Source organism: Camelus ferus, chromosome 11 (assembly GCF_009834535.1).
Source record: "Camelus ferus isolate YT-003-E chromosome 11, BCGSAC_Cfer_1.0, whole genome shotgun sequence".
NCBI classification, from domain to species: domain Eukaryota; kingdom Metazoa; phylum Chordata; class Mammalia; order Artiodactyla; family Camelidae; genus Camelus; species Camelus ferus.
The window spans coordinates 12,486,529-12,511,352 of record NC_045706.1 but is presented as its reverse complement, the minus strand read 5'-3'; the positions used below and the strand labels follow the sequence as shown (position 1 = coordinate 12,511,352).

The 24,824-nt window shown below is 52.0% G+C and overlaps 1 protein-coding gene and 1 long non-coding RNA gene across 3 annotated transcripts in view; one reads left to right on the top strand and one right to left on the bottom strand.

Moving 5' to 3' along the window:
- LOC106729429 overlaps window positions 1-17,418 on the bottom strand; it is a 76,691-nt gene extending 59,273 nt beyond the window's left edge. The window contains exon 1 of the long non-coding RNA XR_001365837.2: window positions 17,288-17,418. This is a non-coding gene — a long non-coding RNA (uncharacterized LOC106729429). The remainder of the gene's footprint in view (window positions 1-17,287) is intronic.
- A 440-nt stretch (window positions 17,419-17,858) lies between these two features.
- On the top strand, window positions 17,859-24,611 carry EMX2 (empty spiracles homeobox 2). Of its 2 annotated transcripts, XM_014558198.2 has the most exons (3): window positions 17,859-18,841; window positions 20,746-20,930; window positions 23,132-24,611. In XM_014558198.2, the coding sequence occupies exons 1-3, from the start codon at window positions 18,436-18,438 to the stop codon at window positions 23,297-23,299; spliced, it is 759 nt and encodes a 252-aa protein (XP_014413684.2). In that variant the 5' UTR covers window positions 17,859-18,435; the 3' UTR covers window positions 23,300-24,611. The 2 variants fall into 2 exon arrangements, with proteins under 2 accessions (XP_014413684.2, XP_032346703.1); XM_032490812.1 differs by lacking the exon at window positions 20,746-20,930 and having other exon boundaries at window positions 23,132-23,235.
- The last annotated feature ends 213 nt before the right edge of the window (window positions 24,612-24,824 follow it).

Sequence of the window (24,824 nt, the reverse complement as noted above, 5' to 3'; positions counted from 1 at the left end):
TGATCCTGTAATTTAACTTCAGGGGATTTACCCTGTGGAAAGAGTCAAAAATGGTCCAATGCTGGGATACTCTGCAGGAGGGAGGCGGACCTACCCCCCGAAGGAGGGAACATCCAAGAGAATGATTTACCTGAGTTTTCCCAAATCCTGTTTAAGAAGCATACATAGCTATATTGAGAAGCATTTTTATAGCAGATGGTTAATGGTTGTAGGATGGGTAAGGTATTGTCTCTGACTTTTTCCTCTTATGTCACGTTTACGTTTTATTATTATGTGTCACTTTCAAAATAAAAAATAATCACATCTGACAGCTGTGCCCAGAGAAATGCCCAAGGTTGATAGTACGTGAGGACCAGAGGTGCTGGCCCGCCTGATGCCCCAGCTCCCGCTGCCCCCAAAGGGTCTCTCCTTCCTGCAGAGGAGCCCATGGGCCCAGGGAGAGCCTCTTCCCCAAAGGAGCCCATAAGCGCCTGAAAATGTCTCCAGATGCCGCCTGTCAGGTATACAAGGCATTGGTTTAGTGGGTTTCAGGGCAGGGCCGGAACCCACAGTAGTGATGGGGCCTCCCAGCTTCATCTCCAGGGGCTGCTCAGCCAGTGCCAGCGCCAGTGTCAGCTTGCCCATGTGCCCTGTAAGGGAAATCTGGTGAGGGAATCTACGAGCTCTGGAATGATCCCTCCAGCCCACGAGGGGCAAGTGAGCCAAGAATTTCTTCTGCTGCCTCCAGGACTGCTCCCGCACTCTCCACACTGGGAAACATCACATGGCTGCATGGCAAAGGGGCTTCCCGGTGGGATGGGGGATGTGGAGGGGAGACAGCATGAAGATGCACCCCTTTGAAGTGTGCAACACCATCAGCTCATATTTTAAAGTGCTTTATCATTTACTTTTCCACCCACTACTTCATTTGATCTCCAGCACCATCTCCTGAAGGAAGAATGGGTGGGATTGTCATTATTCCTACTTTATAGAAGAAACAAAGGAGGCTCAGGAGATTGAGTCATTTACTTGGTCACACAGCTAGGAGGCACGGAGAGGGAATGAGATGTTGGGTCAGCTTGGTGCTAATTCTCTGCTCCTGCCACACTGCCCCTTCTCTGCTGTGGAAACACCTGCCCATGCTCAGCCCATGGAAGCAAGTTCCCTTTGCTCAATATTGGCTGGGACCAAGGGCACTGTAGAGTTTTCTGCACAGTCTAGGATGGCTTCTGACCCCAGCCCCAGACTTAGTGTCTAGCATGACTGGTCCCCCCACAACCCCCGCCCTGAGCAGTTTTCTGCTTCTTGGCAGCTGAGACCGGATCTGCCCATTCTCGGGGAGGCCCTGGAGGAGGGCACAGATCTGAAGGTTTCTATCATCCAGCCCAGGAGAGGCTTCTAACCACTGAAGCCATGCTCTGTAAGCCCTATCTTTGATCAGTTCACGCCTGTGCTCCACAATCCCCAGCAAAGTGCCTGGCAAACAGCAGGTGCTCACTAAAAGTCTGTTGAATCGGTGGTCCTATCTCCAGTCCTCCTAGGACTCACTCAGGCTATCCCTGTCCCCACCCGGGACTCTTTTTCCCCTGTGTAACATGGATGTGTGTTACAGACCTGAACCTCTAAGACCTGAAGCCACCCAGCATGCTAGGGCCCCTGCTGCCAGCTTTATTTCAGAACAAAGAGGCTAGAAGAACAGAGGCCAACTTTATGCAAGAGATTTCGAACCAGAGACCACAGAAAAGTGGAGGAAGATCTCCATGCTTCTGTTCTGAGTCCACTTTTATAGCAGTTTCATCAGCTTCAACATCCTCAAGAATTTGACTCCACCACAACTCTTTAAGGCCACGGACTTTGCTTTTCTGCTTTTCTGTCCCAGCACATGGCATGCGCATGTGAACAAATGTGGTCTCCTCTTGTAACAACTTGCCACAATAGAAATCAGAAGTTTGGGATTAGGAATGATGTTATGGGCCATAGAGTCCAGCTCCTGCCATTGGTGAACCCAGAAGCATTAAAGACTGCCAAGGTCACAGAGAGAGAGAGAGACAGAGACAGAGACAAGAGATTCAGCCAGGATGCATGAGCTGGTTTTCAGAGATCAGCCAAAGCTCAGGCTAGCTTACCTGGCTTGGTTTGGGAACCAGGGGACCTTGTTGGGATCCACCCATCACATACCAGAACCTCCACATTGGCTCCAGCTGAAGCTCAATTACTGCTGGGAGTGGCATGATGCTCTCATAATGAAATCATATCTTTTGCAAAGATCCTTGAGGCTACTTAACTGTGAAATAATTACATGTGCCTCAGAACTGGGAGATCAAGGGTTTCTATCCAATGTCCCATGATGCTCTTAAAAAAGGTTTCACTATAAACTTCAGGTGGGGTGGGGAGAGGCAAGATTTCCGAGCCAGGACATCATGTTTTAAATCCACCTTTAATGTTTTGGCATCATCTCATCTATATGTATATATCTCTCTATAGAGATGTTAAAACAACATAATAGGAGATTAAAAGAGTAACAATTGTCACCTATAATCATGTTGCTATAACTCAATTGTACCCACATGCATGTGTCTCCTTGTTTAATTACACAAGCAATACGTGAATGCACACTCATTGCCGGAAATTATCATCGTCATCGTAAAGGTGCCCTGTCCACACCATCCCCCATCAGTTCACCTCTCCTCCCCTACAGTAACACAATTGTCAGCTGTGTATTTTTACAGAACTTTTCTCTGAGTTTACATCTAAGTATTCACATGTAACTGTATATTAGGGTATGAATAAAACAAAAATAGGTAATGTTTATTTGAAACATTAACAGGATCATATTACGTATTATTCTGGAACTTACTTTCCCCCCCCTTTAACAGGTCTTGGAAATCCTTCCATGATACTATATACAGAGAGCTACTTCTTTTTACAGCCACCCAGATTTTTGTAGTATGGAAGCATTATAATTTTTTAAAAACCTGTCCCTCCATTAAAGGATACTTAGATTGTTTCCAATTTTTCAATATTCCAAACAGCAAATGTACACAGCTTTGTGCAGTCTTAAGCTTTCTGCCTCCCTCACATGGCTGATGAGTCTTTTTACTTATGTCAGCGGAATGCCCTAAAGGGGAATGTCAGCTCCATGAGGGCAGAGATTTCATCTGTTTTCTTCACTGCTATGTCCCCAGTGCCCAGAACAGTACCTGTTCAGCATAAGTGTACCATAAACATTTATTGAATGAATAATTGACCAGTAAGGGGAAGACATAGCTGAAAACAATTTTCATGATTAATGTTTGTCTAACCCGCACTTGACAAAGGCATTTTTACTCCCTAATCATATTCCAGCCTCAGAACAATTGTGTGAGGTCAGCAGATTCTGCGTTGTTACTCTCTGTAACTTACTGACGAAAACAGCATCATGAGGAAAAAATACAGGAGATTTCATGTCTGGGCAAATTAAATAATAGTTTATCTAGTTTCCCAAGCAATCCTTGAAGGCAAGGACCATAGATCACTAAATCTTTTAATCCTGTTAATTGCATGTCAGTTGCAAATTTCCATACGAATGGTGAATGCACAATGCTGGTTGGATGAGTAAATGAACCCCGAATACTGTAAATATGTGACTTTAAGTGGTCCCATGCTTGTGAGGACACAGGGCATCCAAGCTCACTCTGCTCTCAAGACAACCAAGCTGTCTTGAGCCATTCTCACCATCTGGTGGCTGGTGTGGGGAACGGCTTTTTCTTTCTTACCCAGTGCTGGGAGTTACGCTTTTCCCTCCATCACTACTGGGTCAAGTCTACCTCTGACAGTCCTTTTCCTGGGTTTACATACCTTCTAAATTTTCTTTCCTTTTATCGTTGGAATTACAGGTCTTGCCCACTTCTACTGCCTCCAAAAAAATTGAAAGTGAAGATCAACCAACCAGCCCCAATGATGACTGAGAAGTCAAACTGTAATGCAGGGACAAGGGAAGACATGTATTTTGAAGTAGAATCAGATTTAGGGCCATTGCCCTTCAAATTACCCCATGACCCCTTAGAGTCTTTCTACAGGTCTTCATCAAATTCCTTATCCCATCAACTCAGCCTGCTTCAAAATAATGTTTTTTCGTTGTCAGCTAGCATTCACTTCTATTTTTCTGTTTTGTTTCATTATAACAATCTCTATCACAACACCTGTAAGGTTTTTATTACACTTATTTATTTACAAGGCATTCTTTCTCTACTAGACAATGAGCTGTTTGAGGGAAGACATCAGGAGGTTGTTCATTTTTGAATCCCTGATGCCAACATAGTGCCTGGGATCCACCCAGATAGTAGGTATGTCTTTTTGGGGAAAAAAAGGATTTTGCTTTCTTTCCATTTTTTACATGGCACACAACCACTATAATTTAGTGCACTTATATGCCTATCAAGCCTAAAATTCTATATCTTATGAGTAGGCATTTAACAGATTTTTTTGGGAGGAGATACTTGGAAATTTGACCATCATTTATAACATTGTTTCTATGAGGTACAAACATTCTGAGTCCTAGTTAGTGATTAAGAAAGAAATTTTTGGAAAGTAATCTATTTGAAAGTGAAGGCCTTCAATCTTCCTTCCTGACTCAAGCAAAGACACTTGTTAAGCTCCAAGGGATACCCTCCCTTCCCCCTCCCACCTCAGGAAATGCAGTGCCTCATTACAAACATGGAAGCGTAACAGCATCCAAGAAGAGGCAGTCTGGTAGATGGTGGGCCCCAGCAGGATCTTAAGATTGTGTTACCTTTTTAAGGGTCGAGCCCTCTTGGATTTAACTGCAGGCCTGAAGAGGGGGGCAGTGCTGAGAAGGGCTGGTGGTACTGGGGAGACAAGCCTGTTATCCTCCTCTGTGAAGTTCCGGGTATTGTATGTAGCTTGCCTTAGCTCAGCATCTCATGCTTTCTTTTTTCTTTTTTTTTTTTTTTACTTCTCCCTAACCCCTCCAGTTTGGTCTTTTGCTATAGTATTTGTCCAGGATTCTTTCATTTCTTTCTTTTTCTTTATTGAGGTATAAAATGTTATAGTAAAATACACAGGTCTTAAGTTTGTTGAGTTTTAGCAATTGTATACATGTTACCATGGCCCAAATGAGGACATAAAGCATGTCTAGGACCCCAGAATGTTTCCTTGTGCCCCTTTCCAGTGAACCCTCTCCCAGAGTTCTCCCAGAGAACTCTTCTGAATTCTATATCCAGTTATAAACTTCATGTAAACAGAATCACACAGTGTATTTCTTTCCTTTCTTTTATTTACTAGACCACCAATAATGAAAAGGTATGTTTACATAAACTACTTTTCTTTTTTGAGGTGTCAAAAGTTAATGTCCCCAAATGTTGGGCAGTGGTGACCTCTGGTTAGAGGGAATTTAAGTGATTGTTGCTTTCTTCTTTGTACATTCTAGTTTAGTATAAAGATATACATATGATTTTATAATAATGAGAATAAATGAGGCTTTTTCATGGGACAGAGAGACATGGCTCTTATGGAGACAGAAAAACTGAGGTTCAGAATGAGTGTGGGGATGGAGTCCTGGCTGGCTGATGGCTGAGAACACTCTTCCCTGGCAAGACTCTTGGTGGTGGCTGGGGATTTGGTACATCCTCTCAAGGTCAGAGACCCCTCGAGCCATTTCCTATCTGGAGTCTCAATTACCCCTTTGGATATGAAATTATTTGATCAAAGAATTCAACCAACCTCAAACTCTCCCCCTTAGATCTTAGCAAAGAGAAGGCATTGTCCAAGCAAGGGTTAAAAATGCTATTAAAGTCCTGAAAAAATACACAGACAGAAACAATTTCAAACCCTTGATTACATATTGGAGTTCTAGTGATGCACGTAAGGCAAATGGTAATAGACCAAAACCTACAAACAATAATAGAGCAAAAATTGCAGATGAAGTCTACAATTGGACTCTGAGTAACATTTGAACACAGCTAAGGGGCAACTCCTTTTCTGTTTCCTTGATGGTCCTGCAATACAGATTGCTGCAATACATACATGGAGAAAGAATGAGTCTAATAGAGGCATAAATAAAGAGAAAGTTTTGAATCCCGAAAAAACATTTGCAGAAACACTTAAAACAAAGAGAAAACAACCTAGCAGTTTCACAACAGAATGCGAGGCCTAACTCTGTTGGTTAAATGGTCCCATATGTGGTATCTGCAGAGCTGGGAGGCTTGGAATGGGCCGGCCCAGGCCAGTGCCAGGGCTCTGCGCGAACTGGCTGGGCAGTGATCAAGTAGTTCTACCTCACCGAGCCTGTTTCTGCCTCCCTAAACTGCAGTGAGAACGGCAGTATCCACCGGACGGGGGTGGTGGGAAAGGTGACTGAAGTGATGTGGGAGCAAGTTCTCTGTACACTGTCTGTGCTGTCTGTGTGCCAGCTGCTCACTGTCTCTTCTGGACCTGAAATAAGTGCTCTGGGGAGAGTGGGATCCAGGCTCTGTATCCTCTCGTTATTGAATTTGGGGGGGGGGGTCAAGAGCAAAGTGTTACCTCTTTTCTTACCCAGTCAGCAAAGTGTTATCTTTTTTCTCGCCCTGTGAGACTTCCTCACTGGGGAAAGAGGGCATTTTGATGGGAGATAAGAGATGGTGGCGGGAAGAAATGAAAGATCTGCAATGGAATCCAAGTCTCCCTAGCTGTGTGTGACCGTGGGTGAACCCCTTGGCATTTCAGAGCCTCAGTTTTCTCATCTGGAAAGTGAGAAGCCGCATACTTCAATGAATTGCTCGGACGACCGGATGAGGTAGATCCTTGTAACAGGCGCTTAGCATAGTACTGCGACAGGTGCCATCAGTGATAGAAATGCACTGTCTCCCATGCAAGGTGCTCTGATGGTAAATGAGCGGTGAAATGGACCCTCTCTTGTTCCCAGCACACCTGAGCAGCTGCCCCTTAAACCAGGATCATGGGGGCTCAGAGTAAGGGGCAGTAATATGGAACTCTGATGCTTACGCAATTAAAGTTTCCCACGACACTGGGCAGGGGCAAGATGGATCACCTGAGTGGAGAAAATATTGCAGATGGGCCAGATGTGCTAAAGCCCGTCTAGGGGAGCCCCACATCCACCTGCCTGGCACTGTGACCCACCCTTCATCTGGAAGCTTTGGCATCCTGTGAGTGTGCAGACGCCTCCCCACGCAGCCAGCCTCGGAGACTGCAGCCATTGACTGAGGAGGGGGAGGGGTCGGTTGCTTTTTTCTTAGCAACATGAAGACATTTTCTCACTTCCGGTCCCCAGCGCATGTTAGCACACACCCCAGAGCCCAGTCAGGGACACAGCAGTGAGGACATAGCCTGCACTCTTCCATGTCCGCAAAAACCTTTCCCCAAGGCTGGGGAAAAGGCCAGATCAGAGGCGGGCTCCGGGCTCCCTGAACCTGGGGTTTTGCCTGAAGTGGGGAGCCCATCTCTTGGTTAGATTTTAGCCAAGTTTCATGGTTTTGCTTCATGATGTTCACCAGGTAGCTATTTGGAGGATTTGCTTATAAGAAATAAACAGCCCACCGCACCTTGCGTTCCGGTGGTCTCTGACCCCTCTTGCCCCTTCACTAAGTCTTCCTCGAGCCCACCCCGTTGCCCCCTCCCCCGCCGCATCAGTTTCTCTTCCCGACTCCCAGGCCTCTGAAGTAGAAGCCTTCCGGTCCTCAGGCTGCAAAGTTAGGACGTTTCTCATTTCTGATGCCCGCCGTACCTGACTTCGGTTGTCTTTTTTTTTTTTTTTTCACCCATCCATAAACTGAATGTCCGGTGAGGAGGCGATAACCTTCGGACATCCGAAATCCAGCTTTTGTTCCACCTGGCCCCTGCCCTCCTGCGGGAGCAGCTCCCAACTGTCCGCTTTCTTCGGCTCTTGGCTCTTAATCGAAAAGCGGACTGTAGCTGGGACCGCCCGGTCTGCAGGCGGTCCAAGCCACGGACAGCTTTTCCTGGCACGAGGTCGGAGGGCGGCTGCAGGCTGGAGCGGGGACCTCGGGAGCCCGGACCGCTGTGCGCGCCCGCGTCGCCCGCGGAGGCCGGAGCCGCCAGTGCGGCGTCTGGAGCCCAGAATCCGGGGTGAAAGGCCTCCGCTGCTCTCCCAGACGCCTCAGCTGAGCATATGCTGCACTCCTCAAATTCATTTTTAATTCATGACATCAGTGTAGGGACCATCGGAGCCTCTAAACAGCCTCTCTCAAAACCAAAACAACCACACGACGCAAGCGAGAAGAGCCAGCCACTAGGTCCAGAACGTTTCCTCCTCTGTCCCCAGGGAATGGGCGTTTGGAAAACCACTTTCTAGAGCGGATCTGCTGTCCCTTACGGCCGAGTTACCCGCTCCCGCCTTTCCCTGGGGCCGAAATTGGACCCCAGGGCATTTGTTATAAGGACAGCTGATGTCAAAGTGGTTTCCACTAGGACTTAAAAAAAAAAAAAACTTTGTATGAAAACTATCAAATATGTACTTGCAGGGAAATTATAGGCTCCCCCAAATACTTTTACACACATACGTAAAATAAATATATTTATATGTACATATATATCCAGAACTATCTACACATGAAGTATAACATGTAACGTATAAAATGTATCATATGTTAACTAACATATTAATGTAAATTGGAACTCGGGCTTAAATATATGGTAGACAGTATATGACATGATGAAACCATATAATACATATTATATGCTAAATAATATATACTACAAACGGATCATATATATAATATATTACAGAACACATATATTAAACAGAATGTCCTCCTCTAAAATATTCACGGTGCTGGAGATCGTGATCGCTGAGCCCCAGCTCAGCATGGGGCACTTCGGCGGAAGGAGGGAGGCGCACAACGGTTCCCTGGATGCTGAAGCCCCCACCCCATTTCTTGCCCCATCCCAGCTCCCCACACACCCAAGTGTCTTGGGGTAGATGTAAAGATTCCAAACGACCAGCTCCTTATTGGAGTAACGGAGATTATCTTTTACAGAGGTCAGACTCCAATGAGGGGGGAGACACAAATTTCTTAAACGACCCGGGAACGTTCAGTCGCGCGTTCACTGCAAGCCCTGAGCATTTGGCGGTGGGTCCCGAGAGTGTAAACCTAAGAGTTCTCTTTGACACATAAGACAACTTAAAGTGTCATTTTTCCAATGTAGGCATTTAGAGAGAATTCGGAAATTGAAACGAATCTTATTATATGCAAGACTTCAACATTCCAGAGGCCCTTTAAAGCTGCGGTTAGAAGGGCGGTTAAGAAACCCGTGGATGGGCTGCAAGGAGACGATTCAAAGCAAAGCAAAATGCAGTTAGAAATTTGATATTAACCGCGCACTCGCAAGTAGTGCAGCCTAACAATAATCGCTGCGCGTGTTTACTCTTTTGATGCTGCGGAAATCGGAGAAACACTTTGACAGCGAAGTTACCCTAAGGTGTTACATCGTTTAAAAGGGGAATATATTTCAGTTGGCTTTCTGGCAAACTAAAACGATGTGCATGGGAATTCGTTTTTCTCCAGAGTTGCCCAGAAGCGGAACCTCAAAATCAGTTGTCTGGAAGATGGAGGGCGGGGGGGTGTTAAACGAGGGTGGTTTTAGATGGGAACGCTCATTGCTCTTCCTCAGAGCGGCCCCCAGACCCCAGGAGCCTCTCCCGACCCTCGGTTCCTGGGTCGGAGGCCGAGGCGTACGCCGGGAGGAGAGAGCGCGGGGCTGTTGGGCCATGCGCGGCCCTGGGGCGCGCAGCCGCGCCAGCAGCTTTTATTTGCAGTCTCTTTAACTCTCCATTTCTGGTTCTCTTCCCTTCGAGCGCCCTGCCGCGGAGTGTTAGACAAGCCCTGTCGTCTGTGGGCTCTCACCTCAGAGTCAATATTATCTCAGATGGGCACAATAGACTGGAATGAAAAGCTAATATTGAACCAATGAGGTCCCTGCCCGCGCCGCCGCGTTGCCACCCTTTGTTGCGTAGACCCCGGAGAGCCGCTGGCGGCCAGGCTAAGCGGAGGGCAGCTGCGGTCGGGCCTCTCCGGGTCCCTGCCGGGGGTGTGCATGGGGCGGGGGTTGAGGTGGGGGTGGGGGTGGGGGTGGGAAGCCGGACCCAGCTTTGGCCGCTTGAAGGCCTCTGGAGGGCCCCATTCTCTGCCTCTGCTCCAGCCGCCAGAGGCTCCGCGGAGTCGCGGGGGAAGCGGAGCTCACCGCGTGTCCCAACGCCCAGATACCGAGGAGACGCAAATAGGAAAGCGGGGTCTGGTGTGTCCAACCTCCTGGTGCTAGGGCCCCCGAATGTGAGCGTGGCGGGGCGGTGCAGCTGTGGGGCCGAATCAGAAGACTGCATCCCGATCGATCGTCCTGGGAGGCCGTCTGCCTGCCGCTGTGGCCGCCAGTAATTAAAGATAGCCAGGGGCCGTGGCTCCGGGAGGGGGTCTCCTCATGAGGAGGGCGGTCAGACCCTATCTGTAGGCCTCTTCGGAAGCTTCTACCCCCTGGCCACTCTTCTGTCCCCCGGCCAGCTCTGGGCAGGCTGGGCAGAGCTAAGGAGGCAGAGGTCGCTGGGCCAGGGGCTTTTGGGGCGTCTTGCTGGCTGAGAGGGAGGGCTCAGGCCGCGCTCCCGGATTCTGGACCTCCGGCGCAGGGCATCCTCGGAGATTTCAGGGATGCTTTGAAGAGCAACGCGAAGCTGCGGAGCGCACAGAGTCTCGGCGGAGGCCTCAGAGCGCCGGGCAGGCCAGCGCTGGTCTACCAGAGCTTCCGTTTACTGGCGCAGGGAGGCCGCCACAGACCCACTAGTCCTAAATCAGGGGCTTGAGTCCTCAGGAGGCGACCTGGGAAGGAGCAAGACGGCTTGAGGAAAGGCCTTAGGCCGGAAAAGGGGGCCTAGAGGACAATGGTGGGCAAGTGGGTTCGAGGCAAGTGATGGAGTTATACGATGTGGGGCCGCCTGAAAGAGACAGTTTGGGCGCCCCAGACTGCCTGCGGGGGAGCTTTTCGCCACCATCTCTCATTATCTTGAATGCAGGTGTCTATCGAGGGGGGAGGTGGGGGGAGCTGGAGGTTGGAGGCAGGGCTGTCTCAGGGCTTCTCGCAGGGTGACCTCTCTGAGTCTCGGTTTTCTCATCTGGAAAATGGGTATCATGATTCCTTCCACACCAGATTGTGAGGTTCACTGAGCTCTTGGTGTAAGCAAACACGCCTTTAAAAGCTAAAGTTCAATACAGGGAAAGGAATTGTTCTTCTAAGTCTTCCCGGCGTCCTCTCCAGGTTTCATGGAGAGCTAAAGTGTCCAAGAGAAGAAGCCTCCAGTTGCCTTCTTTCCTCAAATGACCACAACCTCCTTTCTAAGCCCTATCCCAAACTTCCAGAGTCCAGAAAATGGGGAAGTACAAAAAAGAGAGAATAAAGTGCCTAAGAGAGAGGCTGGTGGGACACCAGCGTTTCAGAAGCCTCTCCTAAGGTGGAAGGTGAATTCCCGTTGACTACCCCAAGCAGCTCCTTAGAGGACTGGAACCCAAGTTACATACAAGGCCCGTGACCAGTGGCAAGAGCAGAGTCTGAAACGAAAAGATGTCCAGGAAGGTGGCAGAGGAGTCAGCAGATGCGTCCCCCACCTCCCATGCTGGGCCTGTGGCCCGCTAAACAGGTCAACTTATCTTTCAGCAGGGAGCTTCTGGCAATAGTCCATGGCCTTGTAGCCCAATGAAGCAAAGCTTTTGGGACTGCTGGAAAGGAAAGCAATAACCCCACCCACCCACTAGCAGGGACAGTGCAGGGGCGCTATCTCCATCCCTGTCCAGGCAGTCAGTCGCCTGAGCAAGTGTGCCTATGTTCCCTAATTCCTGCGTCCTTGTGTCTGTCAGTCAGCATACCCCTTTCTTATCCTTGCTTGGCCTTTCGACTTTCATTTGAAGGCAGCCGAGGGAGAAAGAAACTGGGACCTCCTTTTATCTGTTTCCTTGCTTTCGATAGTGAATCGGCACAGGCTCTGTGTTGGTTGACGAGTTTCAAAGTGGTGAAGGAGGTAAACTCCACGGTCAGGTCTTGCGTGTGGCTTCACGGGTCAGCGCGGAGTTCCTGGCTCTGAAACACTGGCTCTCAAAAAGGGACGGATCTCGGAGACCCAGACGTGCAGGCACTCGTAGGCTCCTGCTAACTAACGCCCGGAAAAGGATAGAGCCTGCTTCCTGCAGTCCGGGGCAGCAGAGGCCTGGACCAGGGTCCAGATCCTCCTGCGAGGGCTCAGTTCCCCCAGAGGAAGCTTTTAACAGTTACCCGCAGGTTTCCAACGAACTTTGTTTGGGTTGCAGGGCTTCATCTCACTGGAGGAACCTACTTGCACAGGGACAGATGAGTACACGCGCACCAGGAGGAAGGGACCAGTCACCCGGGCCAGGTCATGGCCACCTAATCTGGCTGGTGATCAACTGCTACCTCAGCAGTAACCATCAGGATCCCTGTCTCAGGGCGTCCTCCACCGGCCACGAGGGGGCTTGAAGTTAAGAGGGGCAGCACTCCGCAACCCCAGCTCTTCGGATTCCACCCCAGGCGGGCCAGTGCAGGCCACCCCATCCTGCGAGCCACCAGGGTCGGGGGCCTCAGACACGATGTTGGCTGCATTTGTGCAGTATTGCCCTGGCACAGGTGATCACGTCCTCATCGCCCCTTTTAGAACAGAACCCGTCCCCTCTTCCTTTCACTCTTCCGAAGGAAGCCAGATTCCTAGCGAAGCTGGAATTCCAGCGTGAGTGGTAAACTCTGAAATGGGGAGCTGGAGCTGATGGAGGGAGGAGGGACGCATGTCCTAGATGTCCTCTCTCCTCTGTGGCCATTGAGCCTCCTTTGACTTCCTCTCCTGGCTCAGACTGCGGTCACGGCAAGGTCTTGGCAGTGGGGCACAACCCCAGCACTCTGGGGCGCGCGGGGCTCAGCGGCTCCACGGGTATGCTGCCCGCGCCCAGCCCTCGCCACTAGGCGCCGCTGCGCGCACGCGGATATCCACCCCGGGCTGCCGTGCCTGCCCAGCGAGCGGCCTCTAGGCACCAGAAAGGGATTTGCCTTAATAACAATTAAAAAAAAACCGTTTTTTTTTGGATATTAATTTTTTTTTTCGTTTTACCACTGCTGCCCTACGCAATTCAGAGGCCGGATGACTGGAAATCACTGTGGGCTGGAGGAATTCTTAACCGAGTCCTGAGGATCTCCCCATCCCTGGGACACCTTGGGCCCCGGAAAGGGCTCACTCTCCACTGACGCCTGTGCTTCCCGCATTGCCTTGCCGGCGCACACTGCAGGCTGGAGGGACTGGCTCTCCGGGAGGGTCCTGACCACGGCGACCTGGATTTAGCCCAGCGTGGCAGGTAGGCAGGATGTACAAGGCCATGGCCTCACATTAACTAAAATCTGATGAACGGAAACTGTGCCAAGCATTAGCTCATTTACTCCTCTCAAACAACTAAGATATTTCCTTTTCATAAATGAGGAAACCGAGGCTTGAGAAGGTGAAGGTCACACAGGTAGAGACACCAGGCAGCACCTGGGCACCTATCCAGAGTTGCATGAATCTATGCATCTACTCCAGTTATCACACAGGTCTATTAGGAGCCGAGCGAGGGAGAAGCAGAAGCCGGGTGAGGTGGGCCTGGTGGGACACTCAGAGCAGATGGTACGGGAGATCACCGGAAAGCTCTGCCCTTTGATGTCTCCTACTAGCCAGGAATCCAAGCCTCTCTCACTCCCAGAACCTCCCTAGAGAAGTCCCTGGCGTTTGGGGGAGCACTGGAGGGGAGAATGGCAGGAGCGTGAGATGAGCAATAGCTCTTGTTTGTACAACTTGATTGCTCCATCTCCAAGCCCAGCAACAAGCCCTGGAGGTGGGTAGGTAATAATAATAACCTCAACACCAAGGACAAGAGCTCACTTTTGTTACAGCTCATTCATTATATGCTGCACACTGTCTAAGCACTTTGCTTGGCTTATATGTTGAACAACCTCAAGGGCCAAGGTACTATTATTTACCTCGTTTTCCCAGAAGAGATAACAGGCAACAGAGAGGTTAGGTAACTTGCCCAAGGTCATCCAGGCCTGATTTTTGCAGGGAGGGGGGCAGGTTTACTAAGGTATAACTTACATACAATAAAACTCACCCTTTGTAGTGTACAGTTCTATGAGTTTTTAAGACACACACGAGAGTGTAATTACGATCACAATCGGGAAGCAGAAGGGTTCTACCACTCCCCCAAACAGGCCAGTCTCCTACCCTCCATGGCCTTGCAAGCAGCATTTTACAGGTGACAAAATGGAGGTCGGGAGAGGTTGTGGTGTTGCCCAAGATTGCTCGGTCAGTAAGTGACAGATCCAAGAATGGAACTTTCATCACATGTCTGCTAGTTCAGCTGCCTGCAGAGTGTAGATTCTTGAGTCTACAGAGCAAAACCCTCAGCGACTCGGGGTGTGGGGATTGGGAGCCTCTTGTCTAAGATGGAGCCTCAGAAATCCCCCCACTTCCCACTGCTCACACCGGTACTTAACCAAACACCCACTCTTCCCGGGCAGCTAAGGAACAAAGAGGGGCCGGGTTCTGCAAGGCTGAAGACGCCACAAGTTAAATGAATGGCAGCCGCTGGGTCCTAGGAGTGGAGTCTAGAGGCAGCTCAGGGTCCGAGTCCAGACTAGAGTGCCCAGCGCCCTGGTGTACCCGCACCCCCCAGCCTGGTTAATGAGTTACTCTCCTAGTTAATTCCTCCACACGTCGGGGCTGGGCAGCTCGAAACTTTTGGAGCTCCTCTGTCTGGGCACATGAATTAGCATAGATTTCTCAGTGTCCAGGTCTTCCGTGTTGGGCCTCTGACTCACTGGAAACCCGCTTCTCCCTTGTGGGGGCCCAGGAGAGGTTTAGCCACCAGCAGCGCATAGGGGCAGAGGAACTGCCAAGTCCTACTCCTGCCAGGAGGGCGGGCATCAGACTCCTTCACCCTCGCCTACCTGGTAGTAACTGGAGCCCCCGGGGCAAACCTGGCCCTGTCAGAGTAGTTTGCAAGAGGCGGGTGGCCTGCAAGGACAATGCATACTGGGAGCAGCCTGGGCCCTCTGCCCCAGACGAACCACTGTCCCTGCCTCAGGAGCGAGGCTGAGACTCTGGGCTCCATAGTGTTGCTCACTTCCTTGGGACACTCTCCGGACACATCTTGGCCAAAGTAGGGTGAGGGTTGGGGGGCAGAGAAGGGGTTTAAGATAGTACCAGCAACATTTAGTTTTACTCTGAGAGTTTAGTAGAGGGGAAACTTATCATACCATGGCTGGCCTCACTTCACCTCTCAGACACTGATTGGATCCCCTTTACTTTCAAGGTCATCTACTGTCATACCCCCAGCCAAGATCACTAAGACTGTGCCTAAATGACCACTCCCAGCCTTGCAGCCAGGGCAGGGCTCTTAGTGCCCCCAGTTTCCCACTTGGAGCCTAAGGAGTTTGGAAGGCCTGGCCTGAGGGCAGGCCTGACTCTCTAGCCCTGCTGGAGATCCTTCCATGGAGAAAGGGATCCTCTCTCATGGGCTCCAGGATCCAGGATCTACAGCCCACCTAAATTGGGTGTTTCTTTCCAGAAGGGAGGACTGACCCTTACCTCCACCCCAGGCTGGCTGGCTAGCTCAGCCCAAAAACTTCCACTTTCCCTGGGGCTTCAGGCTTCCTGCCCACCAGGGCACAGTGAGGCTTTGTCTCTACAGCCTAATTGAGGGAAAGATTTCTGAATTGGAGACAATATTTTTGGAGGTCAGTGTTTCAGGACCCAGGGAGGTGTGTATTCAAACTGTGCCCCACCCCAAGAGGCTGGATTGAACACCCTGTATCCTTGAGCCTAGGGAAAAGGATGAGGGGGGTGGGGAATGCCACAAAGCAAGGTTGCCCACTAGGGGTGAAAACCCAGCCAAGACCCCTGCCCAGAGCTGGTGGCAGAGGGCTGATGCCTGAGGCAGGTTTCTTGGGGCGAGTGCAGACCTGGGGCCCACAACTGTATCGTGTGTGTATGTATGTGTGCCCTGGGAATGTTCAGGGAGACAGCATGAATAATCTCTTTTGGGCCCTCACTAAGGTCAGGTGCCCAGGCAACCCCAGAAAACACACCCTTAACTCTTCTTTTGCCTGGAGTGTTTTCCAAAAGGGGATTTGGACCCTCTTCCCACCCTACCCGCAAACACAGATCATGCCTGGGATAAAATGGAGAAATTGACATGAACATAAATACACAGCAGATGAAACTATAGAGAATCAGGGCAGAGAGTGGGCAGCTGAGAAAGCAGGGGAGCATGTCTGGAGATCTGGGGACCTTTGATTGATGAATCCGGTGGCGTTGAAGCCTGACTTTACATGATTTCCCTCTTCTCCCTCTCCCAATCGACATTTTTTGGGTCTCACGGCAACCTAGTCACCAAACACTGGCATTTCTTCATCCTTAAGAGAAATGACATGGGCCTCCAAGTAATAGATTAAAAGGATGTCAGATTTTTAAAAAATCATTAATTGTAAACGTGCAAAATACCTGCTGGTACTTCACTTAAGAAGAATGTAACTGGCAAAAAGAAAAAGAGGAAAAAAGAGGCGGCCGATGAATAGATAATAGATCTTTAACCACCAATAAACAGAGAGCAGCGCCAGCAGCCTGGGGGATGTGATCATAATTATGCCGCTGCGTGAGCCAATGGGGACGAGGGAACTCGGCCCTAAAATCATCCCAAAACCGAAGGCGAGCTCGAAAATGCGGACAAGGCTTGGGACCGGAGAAGCGATCTGCACTCCCTAGTTGCAAGCCCTGGGTTTGCAGAGCAACCCGCCCCTGGGACGACAGATGGCAGAATAATAATAGAAATAATAATGATAATAATAACGATGACAATAATAATAGCAGCAATAATAACAATACTAACAGCACTAACAAAAATTATAACGACAACGCAGTGGTAATAGTAGTACCCCATCAGTCTCTCCCTTGACCTTGGACCCTCAGTCCCAGATAATGCAGAAGGAATTATGTGGGGGAAGATGAACACCCTCCCGGAGAAAAATATCCCGGAGAGCCTGTGGGCTAGTTGGAAGCCCATCTCCCAGGCTGGGTCGTCCACTCTAGTCTCAACTTGGAAACCAACGAGCCGGGTCATGGATCGCGAAAGGAGCGACCCTGGGACGTCGGGGCTACGTGTCGTTGGAGGATCCCCCCTCCCCCGACAAGGCTCCCTCCTCACCTAGGAAACCGCCAGGAGTTTTCTGGGGGGTAGGGATTTGTGTGACCGAACGGAACCAACCCTTGCCCGCTTACCCTTGTGTGCTCCCGGGGCGATCCGAGCTCCCCTGACGCGGGGTCGCGGTGGGCAGCGGCGGAGGCGCGCTAGGGGTGAGGAATCTGTGTGTCAGTCTGTCCGTCTGTCCCACCAGTTCGGGTTCAGCAGGCTCGGGATCGAAGGGACCGCAGCGGAGGCGGCACCGGCCGGGTACTCTGCAGGGACCCGGGTGCCCCGCAGGGAGTGGTGGTGGTGGAGAGAAGGAGGCGGTGGCTGAGTGGGAGGAGGTGGGGAAAGAGGAGGAGGAAGAAGAGGAGGAGGAGAAGAAGGAGGAAGAGGAGGAGGAGGAGGAGAGGCTGAAGGAAGAGGAGGAGGCGAAAGAGGAGGAGAAGAAGCCTCAGCGGGCGCCGCGGGAGCGAGTGAGCTAGGAGCGCGGGGCTACAGCGCGGAGAGGCCAGGCGGCCTGGCGGGCGCGGGAGGCACGGTCGAGGCAGCGGCGCCGACTCCGTTCCACTCTCGGCCCGGATCCAGGCCTCCGGGTTCCCAGGCACTCGCCTCCCTCTGACGCACTTTAAAGAGTCTCCCCCCTTCCACCTCAGGGCGAGTAATAGCGACCAATCATCAAGCCATTTACCAGGCTTCGGAGGAAGCTGTTTATGTGATCCCCGCACTAATTAGGCTCATGAACTAACAAATCGTTTGCACAACTTGTGAAGAAGCGAACACTTCCATGGATTGTCCTTGGACTTAGGGCGCCCTGCCCGCATTTTGCAGAGGAGAGAAAACTTTTTTTTTTTTTTGCTTCCTCTGAGAAACTTTCCCCCCCTCTCCTCCCTGCCTCTAACTCCGATCCCCCCCACGCCATCTCGCCAAAAAAAAAAAAAAAAAAAATTACCCCAATCCACGCCTGCAAATTCTTCTGGAAGGATTTTCCCCCCTCTCTCCAGGTTGGGCGCGTTTGGTGCAAGATTCTCGGGATCCTCGGCGTTGCCTCTCCCTCCCCCCCCCTTTCCTTTTTCCTTTCCTTTCCTTTCTCTCTTCCTTTCCTCCCCCCACCCCCACCCCCAACAAACAAGTCCCCAATTCTCGTCGGTCCTCGCCGCGGGCAGCGGGCAGCGGGCGGCGGAGGCAGCGCGCCGCGGTCGCGGGGAGCCGGGAGCCCCGAGCGCCCGCTCCTCGGCGCAGCATGTTCCAGCCGGCGCCCAAGCGCTGCTTCACCATCGAGTCGCTGGTGGCCAAGGACAGTCCCCTGCCCGCCTCGCGCTCTGAGGACCCGATCCGTCCCGCAGCGCTCAGCTACGCCAACTCCAGCCCCATAAACCCTTTCCTCAACGGCTTCCACTCGGCCGCTGCCGCCGCCGCCGGCAGAGGCGTCTACTCCAACCCGGACTTGGTGTTCGCCGAGGCGGTCTCGCACCCGCCCAACCCCGCCGTGCCAGTGCACCCGGTGCCGCCGCCGCACGCCCTGGCCGCCCACCCCCTGCCCTCCTCGCACTCGCCACACCCCCTCTTCGCCTCGCAGCAACGGGACCCGTCCACCTTCTATCCTTGGCTCATCCACCGGTACCGATATCTGGGCCACCGCTTCCAAGGTAGGTGCCACGTCTCGGGGCTGCATTGCGCCGAAGCCCGCACTGCCCTCGGCCTGCTCCGGGTGGGCGCCTGGCAAGGCCTGGGCGGAGGTTTCTCCCGCCGGTTCGTGCCCTGCATTCGGAAACTGGGCGGCGAGGGGCCGGGCATGGCTTTGGTCCCCAGTCTCAGAGCTGCGGCCAGTTTGGGTGCTGGCCTGCGGCCTCTTGACCCTTTAGGGAGGGGCGCAGAGAGAGGAGTTGTCCCCAAAGGTCGAGGCAGGCTGTCCCAGCCTGCTCCGAGTGCCGGCGGCCAAGGAGTACAGAGCCCGCAGGGTCCCCAGGCTCTCTGCTTCCCCGGCGGTGCCCTCACCGCCCTGGCTCCGAGGGGCGCGGACAGGGCCCGGCCGCCAGGTTCGCTTTCGACTGCGTTCGACCGTGTTCGCCACCCACTCAGCGCCCCTACAGTCGCAGAAGACTGCGACTTCTCTGCCTCTGACCCTTTTCGGGCGGCGAGGAGGTCTTCGCGCCCCGAGAGCAAAGTCTGGGAATTTGTTTTATCCTGTTATTTTTGGAGACTCAGGGAGGGGCGGGAACCCGCGCGGCGAGAAACCTCCGAGGCTCGGCACTCTCGCCGAGACCTCGATTTGGGCGCCGAGGGGCCACGGCGGGAAGTCAGGTTCGGTCTGGTTTTTGCTTTTGTTTTTCTTTTAAAAGAAATGAATCCGGTCGGAAGACAGGCCAGAGGAGATCTGTTTGGATGTTTTCCTTTCTTGCTATTTTTTGGATTTGTTTTTTCTCTGGGTGGAGGTGGGAGGAAAGTTAAAACTCCAGAAAAAGAGACGAGTAATTAGTTTAGTGATCTGAGCGGGGGGAAAAGACCTACCTCCCGAGGCCGCCGATCAATACTCAACGACTTGTCCATTCATTAACCCTTTGCGTTCCTGCCGGAGCCTAGAATCAGGCAGATCCCTCTCCCCTATAATTAAAAAAAAAAAAAAAAAAAGCAAACCAAACAAAAACAATGTTTTACTTTTATTCCCAGACCGGGTTTGCCTCCATTCCCGCTTGAACTGTCGATTTGTTTTTCTTTGCGTTTTGGGTGAATTCGATTTGCCACCCTAATAAGTGAACCCGAAACTCTCTGGCTTTGCTAGAAAAGTTTAGTACTGTCTTTCCTCATTCTCTGCCAGCCACGCTTTTGGCCCCCGTGCCATCCCAGAGTTATCGGGATCTTCCAGGGTTGCAGACAGCCCGATCGGGTGCCCGCAGCTCGGTTTTCGATGCCTTTGCTCGCGTCTCCTAGTTCTCTGGAGCAGGGCAGCGGGGGAGCCGGGGCCTCGGGAGGCAGCGGCAGCAGAAACCCTGTGCACCCGCCGGCATGATTTCGGTCCCGGCAGGGCTGCAACGATCCGCCTCTGCACTTTTCAGGAGGAGAAAGATTTAAATACTTTAAATATAAGTCCCCGAGAAAACTAGATAGCAACTGGTCGCCACTCCTCCCCCCATCCCCGGGGCAAAGTTTCCCCAGAGGTTAGAAAGATGAGAAAGCCGTTTCTTTGGGTCCTGGGCGCCAATCCTCGGGCCCAGCCTTGCTGCCCCCTCCTCTGCCTTAGGCGCCCGGCTCGGAGATGGAGAGGCTCGCGGCGCCAGGGCGGCTGCGAAGCCCGCTGAGGTCAGGAGCCTGGGGACTCACCCGCCGGGGCAGCTGCTGGGTGGGTGCAGCACAGGTACAGCCTCGGCGGTCCGTGCCAGGCAGCTGGACGGGTATCTCCTTCGCGCCTCTGGAGGGTCCCGGGTCCCCATGAGTCGAGCCGCACCAGCTACGTGGAGGCTCTGAGCGCGGTGCCGGGTCAGCCCGGCTTGGGAGAAGTGCGTGGCCCCGGCCAGGACGGCCCCCTTTAACCGGACTTCTGTGCCCCGCGCAGGGAACGACACAAGCCCGGAGAGCTTCCTTTTGCACAACGCTCTGGCCCGAAAGCCGAAGCGAATCCGAACCGCCTTTTCCCCTTCCCAGCTTCTGAGGCTGGAACACGCCTTCGAGAAGAACCACTACGTGGTGGGCGCCGAGAGGAAGCAGCTGGCGCACAGCCTCAGCCTCACGGAAACTCAGGTAAGCGGGCCCAGGCGCTGCGACCGCATCCTAAATCTCTGGACACACGCAGCCCGCAAAATGCGGAGGGGTCTCCGGCAAACAGGCCGGAAGCTAGTTCCTTGCTCGGATTCAGGATGTGTAAGTTTTGAGGTGCCCTTGGCCTCCTTGGGCTCCAGCAGGGGATTGTGGGAGCCGACTCGCATCAGGCTTTTTGGGGACGGGCTAAATTGCTCCTTCTGTACGGCTGGGCTGGACTTGCAGCTCCTGGCTGACACCTCTGCACTCTAGGTGAGACTTTCAGTGAGAGTATGAGGACAGGGCTGGGGTTCAGGAGGAGGGAGAGCCCAGCAGAGTGTCGGGGTGTTTGGGGCTATAGGCTGGAGAGAGGGCTGGGAGTGGGTTTATAGTCGAGTTCTGTGCGACCGTAGGCTCACGGTTCACATCGACGTCTCCAGTTACTCCCCTTGAGGGGATCGGAGAGTCAGACAGCCGAGCCAGACATCCTGGGTGCGTCCCTAAATCAGAGAAACAGAGCTGGAAAGCTGCGGAGAGGGGCTGCCTCAGGGGGCAGACCCTTCTTTTGCAATAGGGTCTCGAGGCAGGCCTGGCTGTGGCCTGCCGGGGGGCGGGGAGGGGACTTAGGGCTACAGTCGGCGCTACTGTACGCGGAACCGCAGGGCGGGGTCAAAGTTCCCGGCAAACAGTAACATTTTGGGGCAGATTAAGTTGTAACATTTTTTTTCTGGGAGGCGCAAAGAGGTCGAGGCTTTTGTTTTAAAACGTCCCCTCGGACAAAACCGAGGAGGGCCTCGCGGGTTGGTGCGGGGCCCGGCACAAGGCACGGCCCGGCTGATTTCTCCTGGACAGCCCAGGCGGCGGTGGTCTTTGTCCGCCTCGCTGCCCACGCTGCCTGGAGCCTTTGTGTGCGTGTCAAGCCCCGAGCGCACCGACGCGCGCCTTGGGCGAGCGCCTGGGAGAAATGAACCATCCTCCCCCTCAATTAGCAAACTCAAAGCAAATTAAACTCAGCCTTGTTCCAACTCTGCTTTTTCACGGGGCACTTTGGGGGACTGGAGCATTCGGGGAACAGTAAGCCTGGACCATGGCCTGCCCTCTCAAAGGAGGGAGTGGAGCCGACTTCAGGGGCTTGGGATGCTGCTATCACAATGGGACAGCCCCAGGGGCATGGGAGGTGCAGTCCCCACCATTTCCCTTACCTGCACCTCACTGCTGGGAAGCTTGGGCAGTGTTACTGTCTGGTCTGGTCACCGAATGGGACCCACCACCAGCTTCCCCAGGGGACACTCGGGATAGCAGCCGAGCGCCACCTAATTGCTCCCCGGACCTTCAGCCGTGCTCAAAGGAGGCCAGATTGCCAGCCCCGCCCTGGTGGGAAGTGATGTGATGGGGTGGGAGGTTGGCCCTGGCCTGTCCTGAGGCTGGTCAGGAGGAGGACAGAGGGGGGTCCTCTCTTCTCTTTCTGTTTTCCTCTTACTTCCCTTTTATCCCAGTCTTACAGAAGCTTTCACTTTTGAGCCTCTTTTCCTAGCTGGAAAGATTCAGCGGAGTTGGTCCCCAGGGTTCTGCACCCCACCATCCCCCAGGCTTTCTCCAGCAGTCCCCCTACAACCACTCCTCACCTGCAAGAGTCCTGGGCAGAGAGGAGGAAGCTCAGGCAAATCCTGACTGCCGACCCAGGGCCCAGGCCTTGCAGAGGAGGTGCTATATTTAGGCAATGGCTGCGGAAACCGGCAGAAAATAGAAAGCACATTGGGCCGTGCAGGGAACTGCAGCAGCGGGAATGAGATCTTTCCTGCACTGGCTAGGTAGAGGGAGTTAGGGACTTGTCTCTCTTTATTTTCCCTTACTTATTATTTTATAGAGGTTTCCCAGCGTTTGCAAGGCTTTTGCACTCAGTGAGATGTGGGTGTCCCCGGCAGGAAAAAGTGAGAAGCGGACACTGTGTCCTCTGGGCCGTGGGGCTCGTGGGGAGAGGTGCCCTGGGAGGGCCCAGAAGGGCAGGGAGCCAGCCTTCGCTCCCGCCAAGGAACAGGAGCTCTGCTCCCCAGCGGGGAGGCCGTGGGGAGGCCGGCCGGGAGCACACACGGCCGACGAGCTGGAATTTTAGTTTCAGACCCGGGTCTGGGCCAGGGAAAAGAGGAAGAGGTAGGAGGGCGCTGTGGAGAAGCTAACACGCCCCATCTGCCTCTCTCCTGCAGGTAAAAGTATGGTTTCAGAACAGAAGGACGAAGTTCAAAAGGCAGAAGCTGGAGGAAGAAGGCTCAGATTCGCAACAAAAGAAAAAAGGGACGCACCATATTAACCGGTGGAGAATCGCCACTAAGCAGGCGAGTCCCGAGGAAATAGACGTGACCTCAGACGATTAAAAACACAAACAGAACCCCACAGAAACGGACAACACGAAGCAAAACAGAGACAGGGAGAGGAGGGGAAGAAGAAAAAACCTACAAAACAAAAACAAACCGCACACACGCATTCACGGAGAAGCGGGAGAGGGAGTCAGAGAGAGGAGCGGCGCGACGCAGACGTTGGGCAGTAAGAGCGAAGGGTCCTGATCCGAGCCGGGCCGCGAGGTCAGAGGACGAAGGCTCCTTGATGAACACGCAACCCTTGTCTAAGAGGCAGCTGAGTGAGTGACTGAGAGAGAGGGAGAGAGAGAGAGAGAGAGAGGGAGAGCGATCCAAAGGTGGCAAAGCCGAAGGCACTCTGACAAGGGGAGCTGTCAGTCAAACGCCAAACCAGCGAGACAAGATGATTGGCAGGTATTCCGTTTATCGCAGTCCGATTTAAAAATAAAATGATGATGATAATGATGATGATAAAAGAAAAAAACCCAACCAGGCACAGGACTTTTTATTTTGCACTTCGGAGTGTTTTTCCCCAATCTTTAAAAATAATTAGTAACAATAACAATCGAAATTTCACAGCCAGCCCCATCCCACACCTGTTCAAAAACTTGAATTGCATGTAGCAGTTGTTGGGCGAATGATGTCTAAAGACAGAAAATGAATCGTAATTTTCTTTTCCTTTTAAAGACAGGTTCTGTGTGTTTTTTTATTTTGATTTTTTTTCCAAGAAATGTGCAGTCTGTAAACTTTTTGATACCTTCTGACGTCAAAGTGATTGTGAAAGCTAAATGAAGTAGGCTCAGCGATAGTGGTCCTCTTACAGAGAATCGGGGAGCAGGATGGGGGGCTGAGGGTGGCGGGGGAGGGAGCCCACAAGAGGAGTCAGGACTTGTGCTGGAAAAAAAAAAAAACCACCTAAATTAATTCTATTTGTTGGACATTCCCTTTCCTAACATCCCAAGACTTAAAACCGCGAAGTAAACTTCTCCTTTAAGTGGTTGGAGATATTGGCTGAATACAATCATTTGCCGTAAAGGCCATTCCAAACTTTAAATTTATCTATTGCAAAAACTGAAGGACTGTAGTTAGCGGGGATGATGTTAAGTGTGGCCAAGGACACTGCGGCAAGTTTTCAAGCACTGAGTTTCTATTCCAAGATCATAGACTTACTAAAGAGAGTGACAAATGCTTCCTTAATGTCTTCTATACCAGAATGTAAATATTTTTGTGTTCTGTGTTAATTTGTTAGAATTCTAACACACTATATACTTCCAAGAAGTATGTCAATGTCAATATTTTGTCAATAAAGATTTATCAATATGCCCTCAGAGTAGTCGTCTTGGGAAATTGAAGTGGATTTTTTTAAAAAAGTAACTTTAATTTGAGTGTGGTCCTTCCTCAACTAGGCTCAACAAAACCAGGCTCCCCACCCACAAAAGGGCCGGACTGAGGGGTTCTTGGGCATTTTAAAGAGAGAAGAGGATGGAAAACAGGGAGGATTAGGAAAACTTAAGTCCCTCAGAAAAGGGATAGGAGAAAAGTT

Bases quoted from the DNA above. Each gene is read 5' to 3' on its own strand.
- EMX2 (XM_014558198.2), top strand. From the start codon at position 18,436: ATGTTCCAGCCGGCGCCCAAGCGCTGCTTCACCATCGAGTCGCTGGTG. The intron at 18,842-20,745 runs GTAGGTGCCACG...TGCCCCGCGCAG, and splicing joins TCTGGGCCACCGCTTCCAAG to GGAACGACACAAGCCCGGAG. The intron at 20,931-23,131 runs GTAAGCGGGCCC...TCTCTCCTGCAG, and splicing joins TCAGCCTCACGGAAACTCAG to GTAAAAGTATGGTTTCAGAA.